Raw genomic sequence first — 17,699 nt, 5'->3', positions numbered from 1 at the left:
TCTGGGCTGAGTGCTGGAGCTTAGGCCATCTGACTTGAACATGTTGCTTTCTGACACACCATTTTTTCCTACATCTCTTTCACTGTGGTCTTTTACTTCTTATGTCCTTTTGCTTTCCAGACTTCAAAATTTCTTTTGAACACATTCCTCCATTTTTACATTTTATTTGGGCTTTCCTGTTTCCTTTCATTTACATTTTCATTGACCGTAGCACTGAACTGTAGAAACTTTTCACTACTTCTACTTTATTTTGTCCTTTTTGAATACCGAATACAGTTTGCAGCTCTTGCCAGTTATGGGTCTTAGAAGTATAAATATTCCTCATGTTCTTAGGACTTACCTTTGAGTGGACCAGCATGCTGATGCAAAGCTCTTATCTCCTAGCCTCCAAAAACTTAACTTGATTGGTGTCTTAAAATATTTTCTTTAGCAAACTAAATAAGCATAATAAAGGCCTTCTATGTGGAAAGCTGGCCTTGGATCAAGTCCTAATTCTACATCCACAATACTGTAACCTGGGCAAATCACTTAACCTCTCAGTAAATCTCTCTTTTTTTAATTGAAAAAATTTTATTTAATTATTTGATTTAGAATATTTTTCCATGGTTACATGATTCATGTTCCTTTCCTGCCTTCCTCCCTTTCCTTCTCCCTGAAGCCAATGAGTAATTCCACTGGGTTTTACTTATGTCATTGATCAAGACCTATTTTCCATATTTTTAATATTTGCATTAGGGTAATCACTTAAGAGTCTACATTGCCAATCATGTCCCCATCCACCCCATCATGATCAAGCAGTTGTTTTTCTTCTGTGTTTCTACTTCCACAGTTCTTTCTCTGAATGTGGATAGCATTCTTTCTCATAAGTCCCTCAGAATTGTCAGGGATCCTTACATTGCTGCTAGTAGAGAAGTCCATTACATTCAATTGTGCCACAGTGTATCTGTCTCTGTGTATATGGTTCTCCTCTCAGTAAATCTCTTAAGAGTTTTAAGTTACATAGCTGTTACCAACCTACATTGAAAGAGAATTTCATCACCTGGAATTCCTTATACTAATTATAACATATTCAGTAATTAAAAAAAAAAAGTATGCAAGGCACTGTGCTGTTTGGTAATTCAGAATATTCAGGATAACTTTTAAAAATACCAAATTTGGACAATTTCTCCTTGAATTCCAGTGTAGCAAGTTTTTAAAAGAACGCCAGACACTGAGCTTTTGTTTTATTGCCTAAATTAAGTACATTTTACACAAAGTTTGTATAAGCAGCTTGAAAAGGAACTTAATCAGATTCTCAGAGTTTTATATCTTTTTAAAATTATTTTATTTTATAGCTTTTTTTTTTGCTACATTTGGATTTCTGAATATATCCACCACTACCTCCTTCTTAATAAATAAAGCAAGATAGCAAAGTTAACTAACATATCACTTGAGGTTGACAATATACAGTGTTCTATGCCCATAATCCCTAAACGCTACAAAGAAAGTGGGGACATAGATTTTTCTTATCTCTTTGAGGGGCCATTGTAGCTATTATAATTTGAGAATAATCAGTTTCTTTTTCCATTTATATTGCAATATTCTTTTGTTTGCCTGGTTTTAATCAAACATCTGTTCAGATGTCTTCCCACATTTCTTTTAAATCTTCATATTATCTTTTCAGTAATATTCTCTTACATTTAACATACCACTATATTATCTCTATTTGCTAATGACATGATGATTTACTTAGAAAACTCCAGAAAATAAATTAGAGGATCCAAAAGAAGTAATATTCCATTTATGCTAACTTCTCAAAAGTAGAGCTTACCACCATTTTTCTTGGTCTGCAGAGCCATCAGATTTTGATAAACTTTGAAAAGAAAATGATAGCTCACATTTTTAGTTTTATGATATACCTCTCTAAAATCCAAGATACTAATACAACATAAAAAATAAGTATCTTTTTAAAGCATTTAAAAATTTTTTACCATTAGGAGAGTTAAATTCTTCCATTTCCATGACAATAAAGATCCAAATTATGTCATTAACAAGAGACATAGTATTAGTTAAAATGGAGTTAGAAACAATAAAATGATTTCTATTGTTTGTATACTTTTGGATAAGAGCTTTGTTTCTCAATCACATTGATATTTTAGAAAAACATGAAAAAAAAAGACTGGACAACTAAAAGTTCTGGAGTACTATTTTCTCTCTTTGCGGGGAGGGAGGAAAAACTCTTAAAAGAAATCATATATATATATATATTCAAACAAAACAAATTCCCATGTTGTCCAAGTCCAAAAACCTATATATCTCATTCTGCATCTTGTGTCTATCACCTTTTATCAGGTGGTAGGTATCATTTTTCAATTTTCAGTTTGGTATCAGTTTTCAACTGGTCCTCTGGAATCATGGTCATTTCATTGATCAGAACTCTTAAACCTTTCAAAGTTGTTTATTTTGGCAATGTTATTGTTACTGTAAAACTTTTTGGAGAGCTTAGATCTTTAAATCCATCAGACATGTCTGCCACCCAGTCATTTACCATAACTACATAACTAAGAACAGGGTATATATATGACTGGGATATTGTAGTATAGGTTTTTCTCATCCCTAACAAAACTTTCAGGCATGTATTGGGTGGGGGGGACTCAGTTTCCAAGAGAGATTTATAGACAACAGTGGTCAAGAATTTTAGGGCACAAAGAAATGCCAGAGCTTAATAACCTTTTTAGTTTTAGATAACAAAAAATGCAAGGTCCAGATTACAGAAAAGTTTTGTTGCTTTGACTGGGTTTTGAATGCTATTCTATTCTCTGAAAAGGTTTGATGAGCTTAGTTGAGCATTCATCTTATTTATATTTTTTCTCCATTAATGGCTTTATTTTTTATTTTAATTTTTGAATATTTTCCCATAGTTACATATTTCATGTTCTTTCCCTCTCCCCCAAACAGCTCTCACTCCCTTTAGCTGACGCAAAATTCCTCTGTGTTTTACATGTATTATTGATCAAGACCTAATTCCATATTATTGATAGTTGGACTAGAGTTATTGTTTAGTGTCTTCACCCCCTATACTATCCCCATCAGCCCATGTGTTCAAGCAGTTGTTTTTTTTCTATGTTTCTCCTCCTACAGTTCTTCTGAATGTTGCTAGTTTTCTTTCTCATAAGTCCCTCAGCCTTCTCTGGATCCTTGCATTGCTGGTAGAAGTCCATTATGTTTGATTGTACCACAGTATCAGTCTCTGTGCACAGCGTTCTCCTGGATCTGCTCCTTTCACTCTGCATCAATTCCTGGAGGTCATTCCAATTCACATAGAATTCCTCCAATTCTTTATTCCTTTGAGCACAATAGCTATTCCATCACCAACAGATACCACATTTTGTTCGGCCATTTCCCAATCGAAGGACATTCTCATTTTCCAATTTTTTGCCACCACAAAGAGTACGGCTATAAATATTTTTGTACAAGTCTTTTTCCTTATTTATCTCTTTGGGGTATAATCCAAGCAGTGCTATAGCTGGATCAAAAGGCATATAGTCTTTTAAAGCCCTTTGAGCATAATTCCAAATGGCCATCCAGAATGGTTGGATCATTTCACAACTCCACCAACAATGCATTAATGTCCCAATTTTGCCACATCCCCTCCAACATTCATTATTCTCCCCTGTTGTCATTTTAGCCAATCTGCTAGGTATGAGGTGATAGCTCAGAGTTGTTTTGATTTGCATTTCTCTAAGTATTAGAGATTTAGAACACTTTCTTATGTGCTTATTGATACTTTTGATTTCTTTATCTGAAAATTGCCTATTCATGTTCCTTGTCCATTTATCAATTGGGGGATGGCATGATTTTTTTGTACAATTGATTTATCTCCTTGTATATTTGAGTAATTAGACCTTGGGGTTTTTTGTTATAAAGATTTTTTCCCAATTTGTTGCTTCCCTTCTAATTTTGGTAGCATTGGTTTTGTCGGTACAAAACTTTTTTAGTTTCATGTAGTCAAAATTATTTATTTTACATTTTGTGATTTTTTTTTTTCCTAACTCTTGCTTGGTTTTAAAATCTTTCCTTTCCCGTAGATCTGACAAATATACTATTCTGTGCTCACTTAATTTGCTTATAGTTTCCTTCTTTATATTCAAGTCATTTACTCATTCTGAGTTTATCTTGGTATAGGGTGTGAGATGTTAATCTAGGCCCAATCTCTCCCATATTGTTTTCCAATTTTCCTAGCAGTTTTTGTCAAATAGTGGATTTTTGTCCCAAAAGTTGGGCTCTTTGGGTTTATCATGAACTGCCTTGCTGACGACACTTATCCCAAGTCTATTCCACTGATCCTCCCTTCCGTCTCTTAGCCAGTACCATATTGTTTTGATGACCGCTGCTTTATAGTATATATATTTTTTTATTTTATTTTTATTTTATTTTTTACTTTTTTTTTTAAACCCTTAACTTCTGTGTATTGGCTCCTAGGTGGAGGAGTGGTAAGGGTGGGCAATGGGGGTCAAGTGACTTGCCCAGGGTCACACAGCTGGGAAGTGTCTAAGGCTGGATTTGAACCTAGGACCTCCCATCTCTAGGCTTGGCTCTCAATCCATTGAGCTACCCAGCTGCCCCCTTTATAGTATATTTTAATATCTGGTACTGCTAGGCCACCTTCCTTCAGGTTTTTTTCCCTATTATTTCCCTTGAAATTCTTGATCTTTTGTTCTTCCAAATGAACTTTGTTATAGTTTTTTCTAATTCAGTAAAGAAGTTTTTTGGTAGTTTGATAGGTATGAAACTAAATAAGTAAATCAATTTGGGTAGGATGGTCATTTTTATTATGTTAGCTTGTCCTACCCATGTGCAATCAATGTTTTTCCAATTGTTTAGATCTAGTTTTAATTGTTTGGAAAGTGTTTTGTAGTTGTGTTCATATAATTCCTTTGTTTGTTTTGGTAGATAGATTCCTAAGTATTTTATATTGTCTAGAGTGATTTTAAATGGTGTTTCTTTTTCTACCTCTTGCTGCTGTGACGTGTTGGAAATATATAGAAATGCTGATGCTCATGTGTAATTCTTGTAGACAGCATATGGTAGGATTTTGTTTTCTAATCAACCCTGCTATTTGCTTCTGTTTTATGAGTGAGTTCATCCCATTCACATTCAGGGTTATAATTGTCAGCTGTAACATTTTGGTATCCTCTCCTAGTTCTACCTCTTCTTCTTACATTATTTCCTTTTAAACCATTGGTTTGTTTTAAAACAGTCCCCCTTTTCTCCTCCCTTGGTTTACTACCCTTTCCACCCTTTCCCTTCCCCTCTTTTTATTTTTAAGGCCTAATGAATTCCCTCTCCCCTCTCTTCCCTTTATGAACTCCCCACCCCCACTGCCTCCCTGGTTTATCCCTTCTGACTTTATCCATAGGGTTAGATAAAATTTGATATACTAATGGATCTAGCTACTCTTCCCTCTCAGGATTAATTCTGCTGAGAGTAAGGTTTAAGTATTTTCTATTAAAGCTCTCTTCCTCTCCTTCTCATAATAGTATTCATCCTCTCCTCTTCCCATGCCCTCTTTGTGTGGTATTGATTATCCTATTTTTTTTATTCCTTCAAGTTACTCTTGGTATTTCCACCACCCCCACACCCACACTTTTTCCCCCTCCATATCATCTTAGACCATTTAGTACTCAGACCTCTCCTTATGACTAATTCTTCTAATTATTATAATAGTGAATACAATTTTTTAGAATTACACATAATATTTCTCCATACAGGAATATAAATAATTTGATCTTATTGAAGCCTTTGAGGAAGGCAATTTAAAAATATGATTTTTCTTTCTTTCCCCTCTCTTTCTTATTTACCTTTTCATGTTTCTCTTGGTTTTTGTGGTTGGATATCAAACTTTCCATTTAGTCCTGGTCTTTTCTGTGCAAATACTTGGAAATCTTCTATCTTGTTGAATACCCATACTTTCCCCTGGAATTATTTAGTCAGTTTTGATGGGTAGGTGATCCTTGGTTGTAGACCCAATTCTCTTGCCTTTCTGCATATCATGTTCCAAGCCTTGCGGTCTTATAGTGTGGAGGCTGCCAGATCCTGTGTAATCCTGATTGGTGTTCCTTGATATCTGAATTGTCTCTCTCTTGTAATATTTTTTCCTTAACTTGGAAGCTTTTAATTTGGCTATTATATTAATGGGGGTTGTCTTCTGAGGATTTGGTGTAAAGGGTGTACTATGGGCTCTTTCAATGTGAATTTTGCCCTCTTGATCAAGGACATTGGGGCAGTTTTCTTGGATAATTTCTTGTAGTATGATATCTATATTTCTATTTGTCTCTGATTTTTCCAGAAAGCCAATAATTCTCAAGTTGTCTCTCCCAGACCTGTTTTCTTGATCCATTATCTTCTCTTTGAGATATTTCATGTTTCATTCTATTTTGCCAGTCTTTTGGCTTTTCTTTATTAATTCTTGCTGTCTTGTGAGATCATTGGCTTCTACTTGCCCAATTCTAGCCTTTAAAGATTGGTTTTCAGCTATAATCTTTTGGTTTTCCTTTTCAGTCAGGCCTATCTGGCTCTTCATGGCTTTCAGCTGGTCATTTCTGGTCTTCAGTTTGCTTATTGAAATGATATCAATTTGATTTCTGAACCTCAATTTCCAATTGTGAAATTCTGCCTTTTAAACTGTTATTTTCTTGCCAGATCTCTTCCATCTTTCTCATGATCTCAGATTTGAACTCTTCCAGGGCTTGTGACCAATTGTCATTTTTTTGGGAGGGTATAGATGTCTTTAATCTGTTCTCTTCTGTTTTTCTGGTTTTTTTCTGTGCAGAAGTTAAGTGTTAGAGCTTTTTTTCTTGGTCTTTTTGTTGGTTATTTCTTGGGCCTTGCTTGGCATCATTATGCTTTCTCAGCCAGAAGTCTGAGTAAGGCTGGCAGACTCTTTGTATGGAGCTAAGGAGCAATTTTTGCTTGAGGCTACTTTGGGAGTCTCCTGACTTCCACTGTATGCTAGGCCTTTGCTGTCCGTGGCCCCTCTCAGCCTCACTCCTGGGCCCAAGGTTTGCATTCCCCAGCCTCCTGGTGTCTCTAGTCTAGCTGTTTTCAGGGTCAAGCCCACATGGTCATAATAGGTTGCCCAGAGCCTGGAAATTAGCACACGCTTGCTCCTCTGCCTGATTTTTTTTTTCCCCTGTGTCTCAGCGTGCTGAGCTGCTTCCACTGTCTGCTGCCTCTCTCAGCCCCACTCCCGTGCTCAAGGTCTGAGATTCCCAGGCCCCTGGGGTCTCAAGTCTTGCTGCTCTCAGGGGGCAAGCTCCTAGTGGTCCCAGTTAACTGCCAAGGAGCTAGATTTTGCACTCCCGCTTACTCTGACTCTGGTACTGTGGGTGGGGTGGGGAGGGTTGATCAGTTCACATTTTGATGGGAGCTATTTCCCTGCCTTATAGCATGGAAATTCCCATATCCCAGGTACCTTTGATACTGTGCCCTATTGTGGGGTCCCTTCTTTCATCTGGATTTAGTTTTTTTGTCCTTAGGAAGTATGCTATATGGGTCGGTGAGGAGAGTAAAGAGCCCTGCTTCTACTCTGCAGCCATCTCAACCCAGAAGTCTTCCCATTAATGGCTTTAAACTTGCCTGTTCTGTACCTTTTCTTTTTAGCTAAACCTTCTTCTTAATCCTTTATGAAACATGTCATGTGTCTCAGACGTGTAAGATGTGTAACATATAGTGTTAGAATGTGAGTAATGATTGTGTTCAGACTACCTTTTAGGCTAAGAAGGGGCAAAAGACAAATAGAAAGGTATATACCATCATCTCTATGTGAAAAATCAATCTCTTCTATTAAAATGGTGGTGATGGTAGTGGAGGGGGCAGAATTTTTTATCTGCTTTTTAAGCATGGCTTTTTTGCCTTAGTTCATTGCTTTAGATCTTCTTCATTATGCTTAAGAAAAGGTTTGAGTGGGTGATTTCAGGTAATGTCTCAGAAGGAATGTCAACTTTTTTTTAGTGGATGGAAAGAATGTGGCATTTGGAATTCATGTCTTATCTCTGCCAATTACTAACTATATGATCTTGGGCAGATCATTTAATTTCTGGGCCTCAGTTTTCTTCTCTCTAAAATGAGGGTATTGGATTAGATGACTTGTACTTTTAAGGGACCTCTCAACTAGGATTACATGATTTGGTGAGAATAACAGCCTTCAGATTGTTTTTTAAAAATCTTAAGTTTCTAGGAAGGCACCTTTGAGATCAAGAACAAACTTAATAGTCATTTTACAGATGAGAAAAGTTAGCATAGGAGAGCAGAATCAAGACTCCTCTTTTTTTTTCCCTGTTAGGTTCACAATACTGCCCCCTTTTAGAAATCATTCATCCCCATTGTGATCTAAAGCCTGAATCTCCTCACACTATCTTTGGCTAGTGAATGATCAACTAGCCAGACAACTTTCAGTGTAAAGAAACTTATTTCCCCTTGAGGAAATTTATTTTCATTTTTGGATTTCCCCACTTTAGAAATTTCTTTAATGAGCTGAAATCTGCCTACTTAGAGCTTATTCCTTACTAAAACAGAGTTGTGAAATGGTTTTCCCGCCTTGATTTCTTTCACTGTTATAGTCCTTGTCCTTGTTATAGTCCAAGTCCTTGACTTGAACTCCAAAAGATTTTAACTTTAAGTTAGTCAAGGGAAAACCCTGAGGGAAGAGAGTGTTGACAGTTGTGATTTTGCTGCAAATACTCCAGCTCTGAGAGCTTGTTAGTTTTTTTGCTTGTTGTTCAACTATGAAGGAGGTATGCAGTAGGCCTGGGCTGCTTCTTGGCCCTCACCACTGACTATGTAATATGGAATGAGTTGTATGCCTTAGTTTTCCAAGTAGTGTGTATATTGATTCATATTTTGACATTTTAGGTGGAAATGTACTTTCTAAAACCAGATTATATATTTCAGACTCTGCAACATCATTTCCCCCTTTAAACTATTGAATACTCCTAAAAATTATTTGTATTGATTTGTGTCAATAATCCTTTCAGATTGAAGAGAGGAGTAGGGCACAAGCACTTATTAAGCATGTTTAATCCTAGTTTAGAGAATAGAACAAATGATAATAAGATTTTACTCCATTTTCCAATGCCTGTCTTTATTGTCTTTTTTTCTACCACTACTTTTTTTTTTTCTATTTTTTTTTTATTAATATTCATTTTTAACATGGTTACATGATTCATGCTCCTCCTTTCCCCTTCAACCCCCCCCCCCCGCACCCCCCCTACCCATGCGCATTTCCACTAGTTTTGTCATGTGTCCTTGATCAAGACCAATTTCCAAATTGTTGGTAGTTGCATTGGTGTGGTAGTTTCGAGTCCACACCCTCAATCATGTCCACCCCGACCCATCTCTACCACTACTTTTTTCCACTACTCAGAAGAGTGGAATGTTGTGAGAACTGTCTTCAAAACCAAGAAGATGACCTGGATTCAGGCCCTGCCTCTGATATATATTGGTTGTGTCACTGTAAGCAAGTGATTTAACCCCCTCAGTGCTTGAGGCAATTTCTCTAAAACTAATTTTCAGGGTAGCTAGCCATGTGGCTAAATGAATAGAATACCAGGCCTGGAGTCAGGAAGACCTGGATTCAAATGTGTCCTGAAACATTTCCTAGCTATATCATCCTGGACAAGTCACTTAACTCCATTTGCCTGATCCTTTTTTTTTTTTTTTGTCTTAGAATTGTTACTAGGACAGAAAGTAAGAGGTTCAAAAAAATTAAAAACAAAAAAAAAACACCCTAATTTGTAAAGATGTTGACCTGCATTGGTGGAGGAAATTTCCTTATTTGGGAGTTCCTGTAAAACTACAGCATTGTATCTGACCTTAATATAATCTGTTAAGTATGAAAACAAAATAAAATATGAATTCTCACTGTACATAGGAACTAAAGAAAATAAGAGCAAGACAGAATTTTCATTCATTCTGCCATTACCCTGTAGTCCCATTTGGAAGGATAGTCTGGAGTACTGACAAGAGGAACAAGAGAATCTGTCTAAAAGGGGATTTGGTGAGAAAGGAATCGATAGAACCAGTTACTTTGCAAAATGATAAATGAAAATTATCAGGAAAGTTTTCAATTAAATGCTTTCCTAATGAACTGTTGTCCCCCTACCCCTTCCGCCACCCCCACTCCCCAAAAATACAACCCAAAACAACAACAACAACTACACACAAAAAAACTGTTCCCCTCCACAGGGCATTACCACTGTGTTGACCCAAGTGCGCAACTTTGAAATCATCCTTAGTTTTTCCTTCTCCTTGACTTGTTGAGTGTTGTCAATTCTATGTCAAAAACTTCTCTTTGTTAGTTCCTTTCTTCTAAGTTATGTAGCCATCACTTCACACTCATTATCAAAAGTAGCTTCGTGATTTGTCTTTCCTCTTTCTATTGCTTTCCCTCTTTGCCACTGGTGAAATTAATCTTTCTTTTCTTAAACCCTTACCTTTCATCTTACAGTCAATACTGTGTATTAGTTCCAAGGCAGCAGAGCAGTAAGGGTGAGGCAATGAGAGTTTGGTGACCTTGTCCAGGGTCATACAACTAGTGTTTGGGATCAGATTTCAACCCAAGACCTCTTGTCTCTCAATCCACTGAGCCACTTAACTGACCCCCAGAATAATCTTTTTTAACACTGATCAGACCATGTCATTCCTTTACTCAAAAATTTTATTGCCTATTTCTATATTTAAATGTTGACTTACCAGCCTTGCATTTTAAAACCTATAGAGTATGCTGATCAGATCTTTTTTATTTTACTTCCCTTCATACATTTTGTGTTCTAGCTAAACTGGATTTTTCCTTGTTCCCTAAACCATACCATGTCCTTTGCACAGATTTTCCCATATTTAGAATTTACTTTCTCCTCTACCCTTTCTTTTTTTAAGACTCAGCTCAGTTTCTGCCTCATAGTAGAAACCTTCCCTGATTGTCCTAGTCTTCTTGAAATGGTGTATATTTTTGGGGAGGCAGGAGGGATCCTCCCTTTCCCTGTCCCAGCAGAATAAATATCATATATGGAAAAGGCCTGAACAATTTTTTTTTTGTCCTTTGTTCTCAGCACTTGCCACAGTCTTGTACATAGTGTTGGTATTTATTGTTTAATTGAATTAAATCCCAGCAAGGTTAAATAACTTGGCTAATGTCATACAACTAGTAACAGAGGTGGGATTCAACTTTCCTGTGATCCAAATCCAGTCATTCCTGATATTATTTAGACTTACTTCTTTACTAAACTTTCTTACAGGACAATTGATTGATTTGAAGTTGGTAAAGACAATTTTTTCACCATACCCAGTGCTATTCAGGACGCTAAGCAGTCAGTCTTTGTATATACCTGCGGTAATATGGCTTTGTTCATAATGACATTTATCCCAATCCTGATGATGAACCATGTTAAATTGTGAATGAAGGAGATGGTTAATGAAAAAGCACATAAGTTTTTATTTTTACCCTACAGCTGGAGCAGATAAAAAGGATACCAGCTTCTTTAATTAAAACTTTTTTTTTTAATTTGCACTGGATAGGTTGTGGATACTGGATAAATTATGTTCTAACTGGAAAAAGCCTCTTATGAGTTGAATAGCTACGAATCATTTATAAATAATTTAATCTTAGCAAATAATATTTCCAAAAAAATAAATATGTAAATCCAAGAGGGTTGAATTTTGCTTTGCATATTGTACAACTGAATTTGATAGGCTGTGCTTAAGTTTTTCTCCGTTTAACTCTGAACTAGTCCAACTCAGAACTCTCCTAAATTTGTGTTAGTGTTAAGTCAAATACCTGAACCATAGGGGTTTCATTTAGAGGTAGACAGACCAGGAGAAGAGAAAGAACAGTGGTAGTGAAACCCTGGTTTTTTTAAGTGTGTGATATATGTGGTCCACCATCTAAAGTTAACTTGATTTATATATAAATATTATTTCTAAAGTTACTTCATTTATTCATCAACCATTTAATTTAGGAGCATTGTATATAAAAACAACAGTGCCTTGCTGGGGAGTGGGAACTGGGAGAGGACAATAGACCACTAACTATATAGTTATGTTGGGGAGTACCTCAGTGGTGGGCTCAGGAGATAAGCCTAGGATAAAGAACTGTAGCCCCTGTTTGTTGCCCAACCTTCTGGGATAAACTTTTGTGAACTAGGTCAGGCTTGTTCTCCAGTAGCCCATACATAGTCTGTCCCCTATCCTGAAAAAAGTCCTGGACTTTAAGTCAGCAGACCTGCATTCAGATCCTGTCTTTGTGATTTATACTAGCCATGTGCCTTGGTCAAAACTCTCTGTGGGCCTTAATTTCCTTATCTGTAAAATGAAAGTTGGACTTGATTATCGTTAAAGTCCCTTCCACTGCTAAATGAAATGCCAGCCTTGTTAGTAAAAATGTCTTTGACTTATGCCAACAAGGGGAATATCTGTGTGTGTGTGTACATATATATAATGGAGGTCGAAAATTTGCTACACCTGAGCTAAATTCCCAGCATTCTTTTAAGTATGTCCTCATTTGATGTACAGGGATTTGGGAGATAAATTTGGTTGAGACCTACGCCACAGGGCTCTTTTTTGGGAGCTTGAGCTTTGCTTTGGTTAAGGTGTGGGTCTCTGGCTCTGTGTTTTGTTCACTTAACTGAAGGAATCCCTTTCCCTCTCTTTACTATCTCTACTGTAATAAAGCTACTAAAAAGCTACTAAAAGCCTCATAATTTAAATTGTAATTATATGTATATCATCAAGTCCCGAGTTGTGGTCTGCAAAGGCTGGACCACTCCAAAATCCTTGTTCAAATATATCATCATAGAAAATTTTTATTTAGAATTGAAGTTTTTTCAAGTGTTTGTTAACAACCTAGATCTATTCTGATTAAATGTTTACTTTTCTGACATTTATAATAGGTGATTTAATGAAGAGCGCTTCTGGAGAATTTGCAGATGATCCCTGTTCTTCAGTGAAGCGTGGCAACATGGTGCGAGCTGCCCGCTCCTTGCTCTCAGCTGTTACCCGATTGCTTATTTTGGCAGACATGGCAGATGTCTACAAGTTACTTGTTCAGCTGAAAGTTGTAAGTGCAGTGCAACTTTTTGTAGTGTGATAAAGTAATACAGCTGATGGCTGTTGTACAGGAGGAGAGGAGGAAGTACATTTTATTATCTCTTAACCATTTAGTTTGTTCCTATTACATTCTAGCCTGGAATATGTTTCATTTCTTGGTTATCCTCTACACTAAAACTTTGACTTGTGATTTTTCTGCTTCAATATTTAACTCAATAATGTTTTTTATAAAGGAAATGGCCAAAATAATAATTGAAATTCATCCTCTGAATTTAACATCAACTTCAGCACATCTTGGTTCCTAAAATTGAAAAAAATCTCAAGTAATTTAAATTTCATGCTTTTGGATAGAGAGAATAAAGCATCTTCTCTGGGAGAAATCCAAAGGCTAGTCAGTATTTTGCACGGTAGGTACTTTATAAATATTGAATTATGACAACAGAAACCTTGGCCAGACTTTGGTTAGTTAGTTGTTCATTTTGATAGCAATTAAAAGTAATCTGAAAATTCTAGGGCACTGAATTGTTTAACTACCAATTTGGACTTTTTGCATATTTTGCAGGTGGAAGATGGTATCTTGAAACTTAGAAATGCTGGCACAGAGCAAGATTTAGGCATACAATATAAAGCCCTAAAACCTGAAGTGGATAAGTTGAACATTATGGCAGCCAAAAGGCAACAGGTAAAATGATTTTAGTGTGTATTGAAAATTATTTGTAGCTTTGCCTAGTTTTCTAAAGGCATCAAAACTAGTAATCATATATTCAATAAAAATCCTTTTGATATTGTGCTAGTAATAGAACTGTAGTTAAGAAGTCTTAATTCATTTTGTGCTGTTACCTACTTGTTTATTCATGTCAGTTTCACTTTAATATTATGTCCTGACAATTTTTGACAGAGATGGAGTAGTAGTAGTAGGAATTGAGGCATACTCTCAGCCATTCATCTGAATAAATATTGGATTGTGACTTGTTACGATTAAAAATGATTAAGACTGATAATAAATATAGAAATTAGTAGTTTAATTAAAGCCATGGCCATGCTGGTAAAATATACATAAGACCACGCGCCTATAAGAATTCAAACTGCCTCAGTCATCTTTACCTTTCGTATCGCCCGCGCCTGCTAGCTCAGAGCCCAGTTCAAAGTCACTTCCCCCTATTTAAAGCTGTCCCTCACCTTGAATACGTAATCCAAAACAGGAAACCCGTTAGACCACGGGAAATGTAGCTTTAGGTCCCCACGTGTCCATAGAATATATATACTTTTAAATGGCCTCTCCCAAATTCCAGTTATACAGACTGAAATTCATCATATTGGGGTAACATCACCAACACAAAATTTGTTTCTGAGGGAAAATGTTTTGTCACTTTTAAAGTACATTTGTTGTTGATAGATCATTTGGAATGAAGTATAAGTACGATTTTTTGACTAACTGAAGAAGATAAGCATTTTAAAAAATTTCTCAAACTAGGCCCTAAGGGCTTTATAGCTTTTGGAGTTTTGCTTCTTGTTTTTTTCCATGACTTTGCTGTCAGATGTTGGGCATTTGATATTTGTACCCTGTGGGATGGATATGTACAGTACCCTGTGTATACATGAACCCTAGCTAATTTCTGTTCAGAGATTTTATGAAGAATGGTTATTGTAATAGTATTTTGCCCTTTCTCTTTATTTCTTAGAAAAAGCAGCTGGTTATCTTTAATTTTTATGAGAGTAATTTGATATTCCCTTTATTTTCAGCAAATATAATTTAGTGTTCCCATCTGTTGATGAAGGAATGGTCAAGTTGCAATGTTAACTTGTAGCATCTCACATGTGAAAACTGTGGTTTTGTCTACTACTAATCACATACCATGGAACAGTGATTTAGTGGGGTTCAACTTAATTAGTTGATGGTCTATGTGTTTTTAGCTTGAGTTCTTTACTTAAAAAAACCATAAATATGATTTCTTTTTGCTGAGGATGGTTCATCTCCAGAAGAAATTTCATTTCAGTTATATGATAAAAAACCAATGCATGTGTCCTAATTAGTGGAATTCTCATTTAATTCTTTTAAGTTATGTGTAAGGTTTATTTTTCCTGAATGCTTTTAATGTCATGACTCATGAATTGGTAGGAGAAATGTCAATTACATGGTAAAAGTAAGGTTTGGTGGATGGTTTTACTATTATAAAATTGAGTCTGGTCTTTTTGCATGAATTATGACATCTTGCTATTGTTAAAGGAAAAAATAACTAGAATATTACTTGCTATTTTGCATTTTGTGAAATTATATAACTATAAGAGTTGTTTGAGAAATTGAGTATAAAAATATTATTATAAAACTGTTTTGAGTATATATTACCTAGAGTGGACTACTTTGCACCAGGAAAAAATTTGGCATTTTGTCCTGTACATATGGTGGCAAACTTTCCAGAAGGTCCTTTAATAGTGTAAACATTTTAAAAACATACAAAATACATTCAATTACTTAAGGTTTTGTCTTGAGATGATTACCAAATTCCATAAATCTATTATTATTTTTTAACAACCACAACTTACTATTAAATATATAAGCTATATATATTGCTGTAGAGCATTGGAATGTTTTAGGCCATTAAATGCAAATTAAAATTCCAAATGAGTAAGATATTTGTGAGTGAAATAATAAGTCAGTACAATGGATAAGCTAAGAGATACACACAAGCTCTTGAAAGAGGAAACCAGTTTTGTGTGAAGACTTTCAAAGGAAGGAACTTCTTGAGGGATACTAACCATTAATTAATTAATAAGACCAGACTTATTATTGAGTAATTGGACTTGATTGTAAAAATCAGATCATTTAAAAAGATTATTTACATGTGTAGAGGTTATGGTCAAGGTTTAAATTTATACCCTCAGACTTAGTATATATTGGTAATATGTTTGAATCGTAGGACCTAACCTCCCATCTGTGTCTTATTTCATCTGTGAATTACTATTCTTAATAGAGGCCATATTTGTTACACATTTCAGTAAGAAACTGTTGAAACAGATCATAGAAACTTAGAGGGACCTCAGAGATGATCTTGTTTAGTCCTCTATGATAGCTCTACAACCAGTCAATAATCTACCATTAGTCAATAAACATTAAAGGCATACTATGTGCCAGGCACTGTGCTAAGCAGTGAGGATACAAAGAAGGACTAGTCTGTGGCCTCAATTAAGTAGTTCACAGTCATAAAGTGAAGCTCAGGAAGAGGGCAAGGGTATGGTGAAGTCCATTAGTGTAGCCAGGTTGGGAATAAAGAGGCATATGCTCAGGACCCTGCCTCTGCCAGGAGTCAAAGGGAAATTAAGTGCTATCTAGTTCTCTTTTTTTTTGAATTCCTAGATACCCCACATACTTTTTCATGTAATTGTTTATCTTTTTATCTACTTTCAGTTAGATTATAAAATACCCAAGTGTAGGGATTTACAGTATCTTTAACTTACTGCATTTTGTCAGTTGGCATATTCTCTGCACATTACAGTCACTTAGTACTAAGTGTGTCTCAGTGGAAGGACAGTGATTTTAAAGCATTTAAACTCTTGATCATAATCATAGAATATGTGTAAATAAAGAAAAAGTCAACTTAAGTTTAGATATACCTAGAGTATGGTGCTAACAGTTTGTCTTTACAATGGGAAACAATTTTGAAAAGGATCAAACAGTATGTAATGTTTCAGTTGTGTCTATTTAGTGACCATTCTTTTGGGTTTTGTTTCAATTGTGGAATAAAAGTGGATTCTCAACGTGACTGGTTGACTTAGTTCACATGCCTAATTACTTCATTTTCAAGCATAGATCACAACAAATTCTATTATTTACACCAAATTATCAGAAAATTATTTTACAAAGTATAAGAGTTCTTAAGCACTTATGAATAACGTTGTGTACAAATAGATAGCAATTGTCCATTTAAAAAATGTTCACTCTTGCAGGAACTGAAAGATGTGGGTCATCGGGATCAAATGGCTGCAGCCAGAGGAATACTACAGAAAAACATTCCAATTCTGTATACAGCTGCCCAAGCCTGCCTTCAGCACCCTGATGTAGCTGCTTACAAAGCCAACAGGGACTTGATATACAAGCAGTTGCAGCAAGCTGTTACTGGGATCTCCAATGCAGCCCAGGCCACAGCTTCTGATGATGCTTCCCAGCAGCAGGGTGGAGGAGGAGGAGAACTGGCATATGCACTCAATAACTTTGATGTAAGTTATATTAGAAAAAGGGAAATTAAGACTGCTGCTGCTGCTGAAAAAAGCTTTCTTTTCAAAAGAGGATATGAGAACAGGCATCCCGGGATCATATTTTGGAGATATTCATGATTATATTTGTAATCTTAAACAGAAAGAAATAGTTATGAAAATCAATTTACTTGATCCTGCCTTGGACTGCTAAATCAGAGATCTTTATTTTTGAAAAAAATTTTTATGGTTTATTAAAGTTGAATCATTTATGTAAGTTCTTATTCTTTGTGAGGTCAGCTCATATTTAGGAGAATTAGATGAGTTATTTATAAATTAATCTGCCTAGAAATATTTGTCCTCTAATTCATCTACCTAGAAATATTTATCCTCTCACTGACAAGATTAGGCTATCATATCATCTGATA

General features: G+C 35.7%; 1 protein-coding gene across 1 annotated transcript in view; it reads left to right on the top strand.

Annotated features, from left to right (window-relative positions):
* CTNNA1 (catenin alpha 1) overlaps positions 1 to 17,699 on the top strand; it is a 170,356-nt gene that overhangs the window by 40,894 nt on the left and 111,763 nt on the right. Inside the window, exons 4-6 of the mRNA XM_044664563.1 lie at positions 12,924 to 13,090; positions 13,643 to 13,762; positions 17,026 to 17,295. Of these exons, the coding sequence (XP_044520498.1) occupies positions 12,924 to 13,090; positions 13,643 to 13,762; positions 17,026 to 17,295 (557 nt within the window). The remainder of the gene's footprint in view (positions 1 to 12,923; positions 13,091 to 13,642; positions 13,763 to 17,025; positions 17,296 to 17,699) is intronic.

The sequence above is a fragment of the Gracilinanus agilis genome, chromosome 2 (genome assembly GCF_016433145.1).
Source record: "Gracilinanus agilis isolate LMUSP501 chromosome 2, AgileGrace, whole genome shotgun sequence".
Lineage (NCBI taxonomy): Eukaryota > Metazoa > Chordata > Mammalia > Didelphimorphia > Didelphidae > Gracilinanus > Gracilinanus agilis.
Note: the sequence above shows the minus strand (reverse complement) of the source record. Positions and strands in the feature narration are given on the sequence as shown.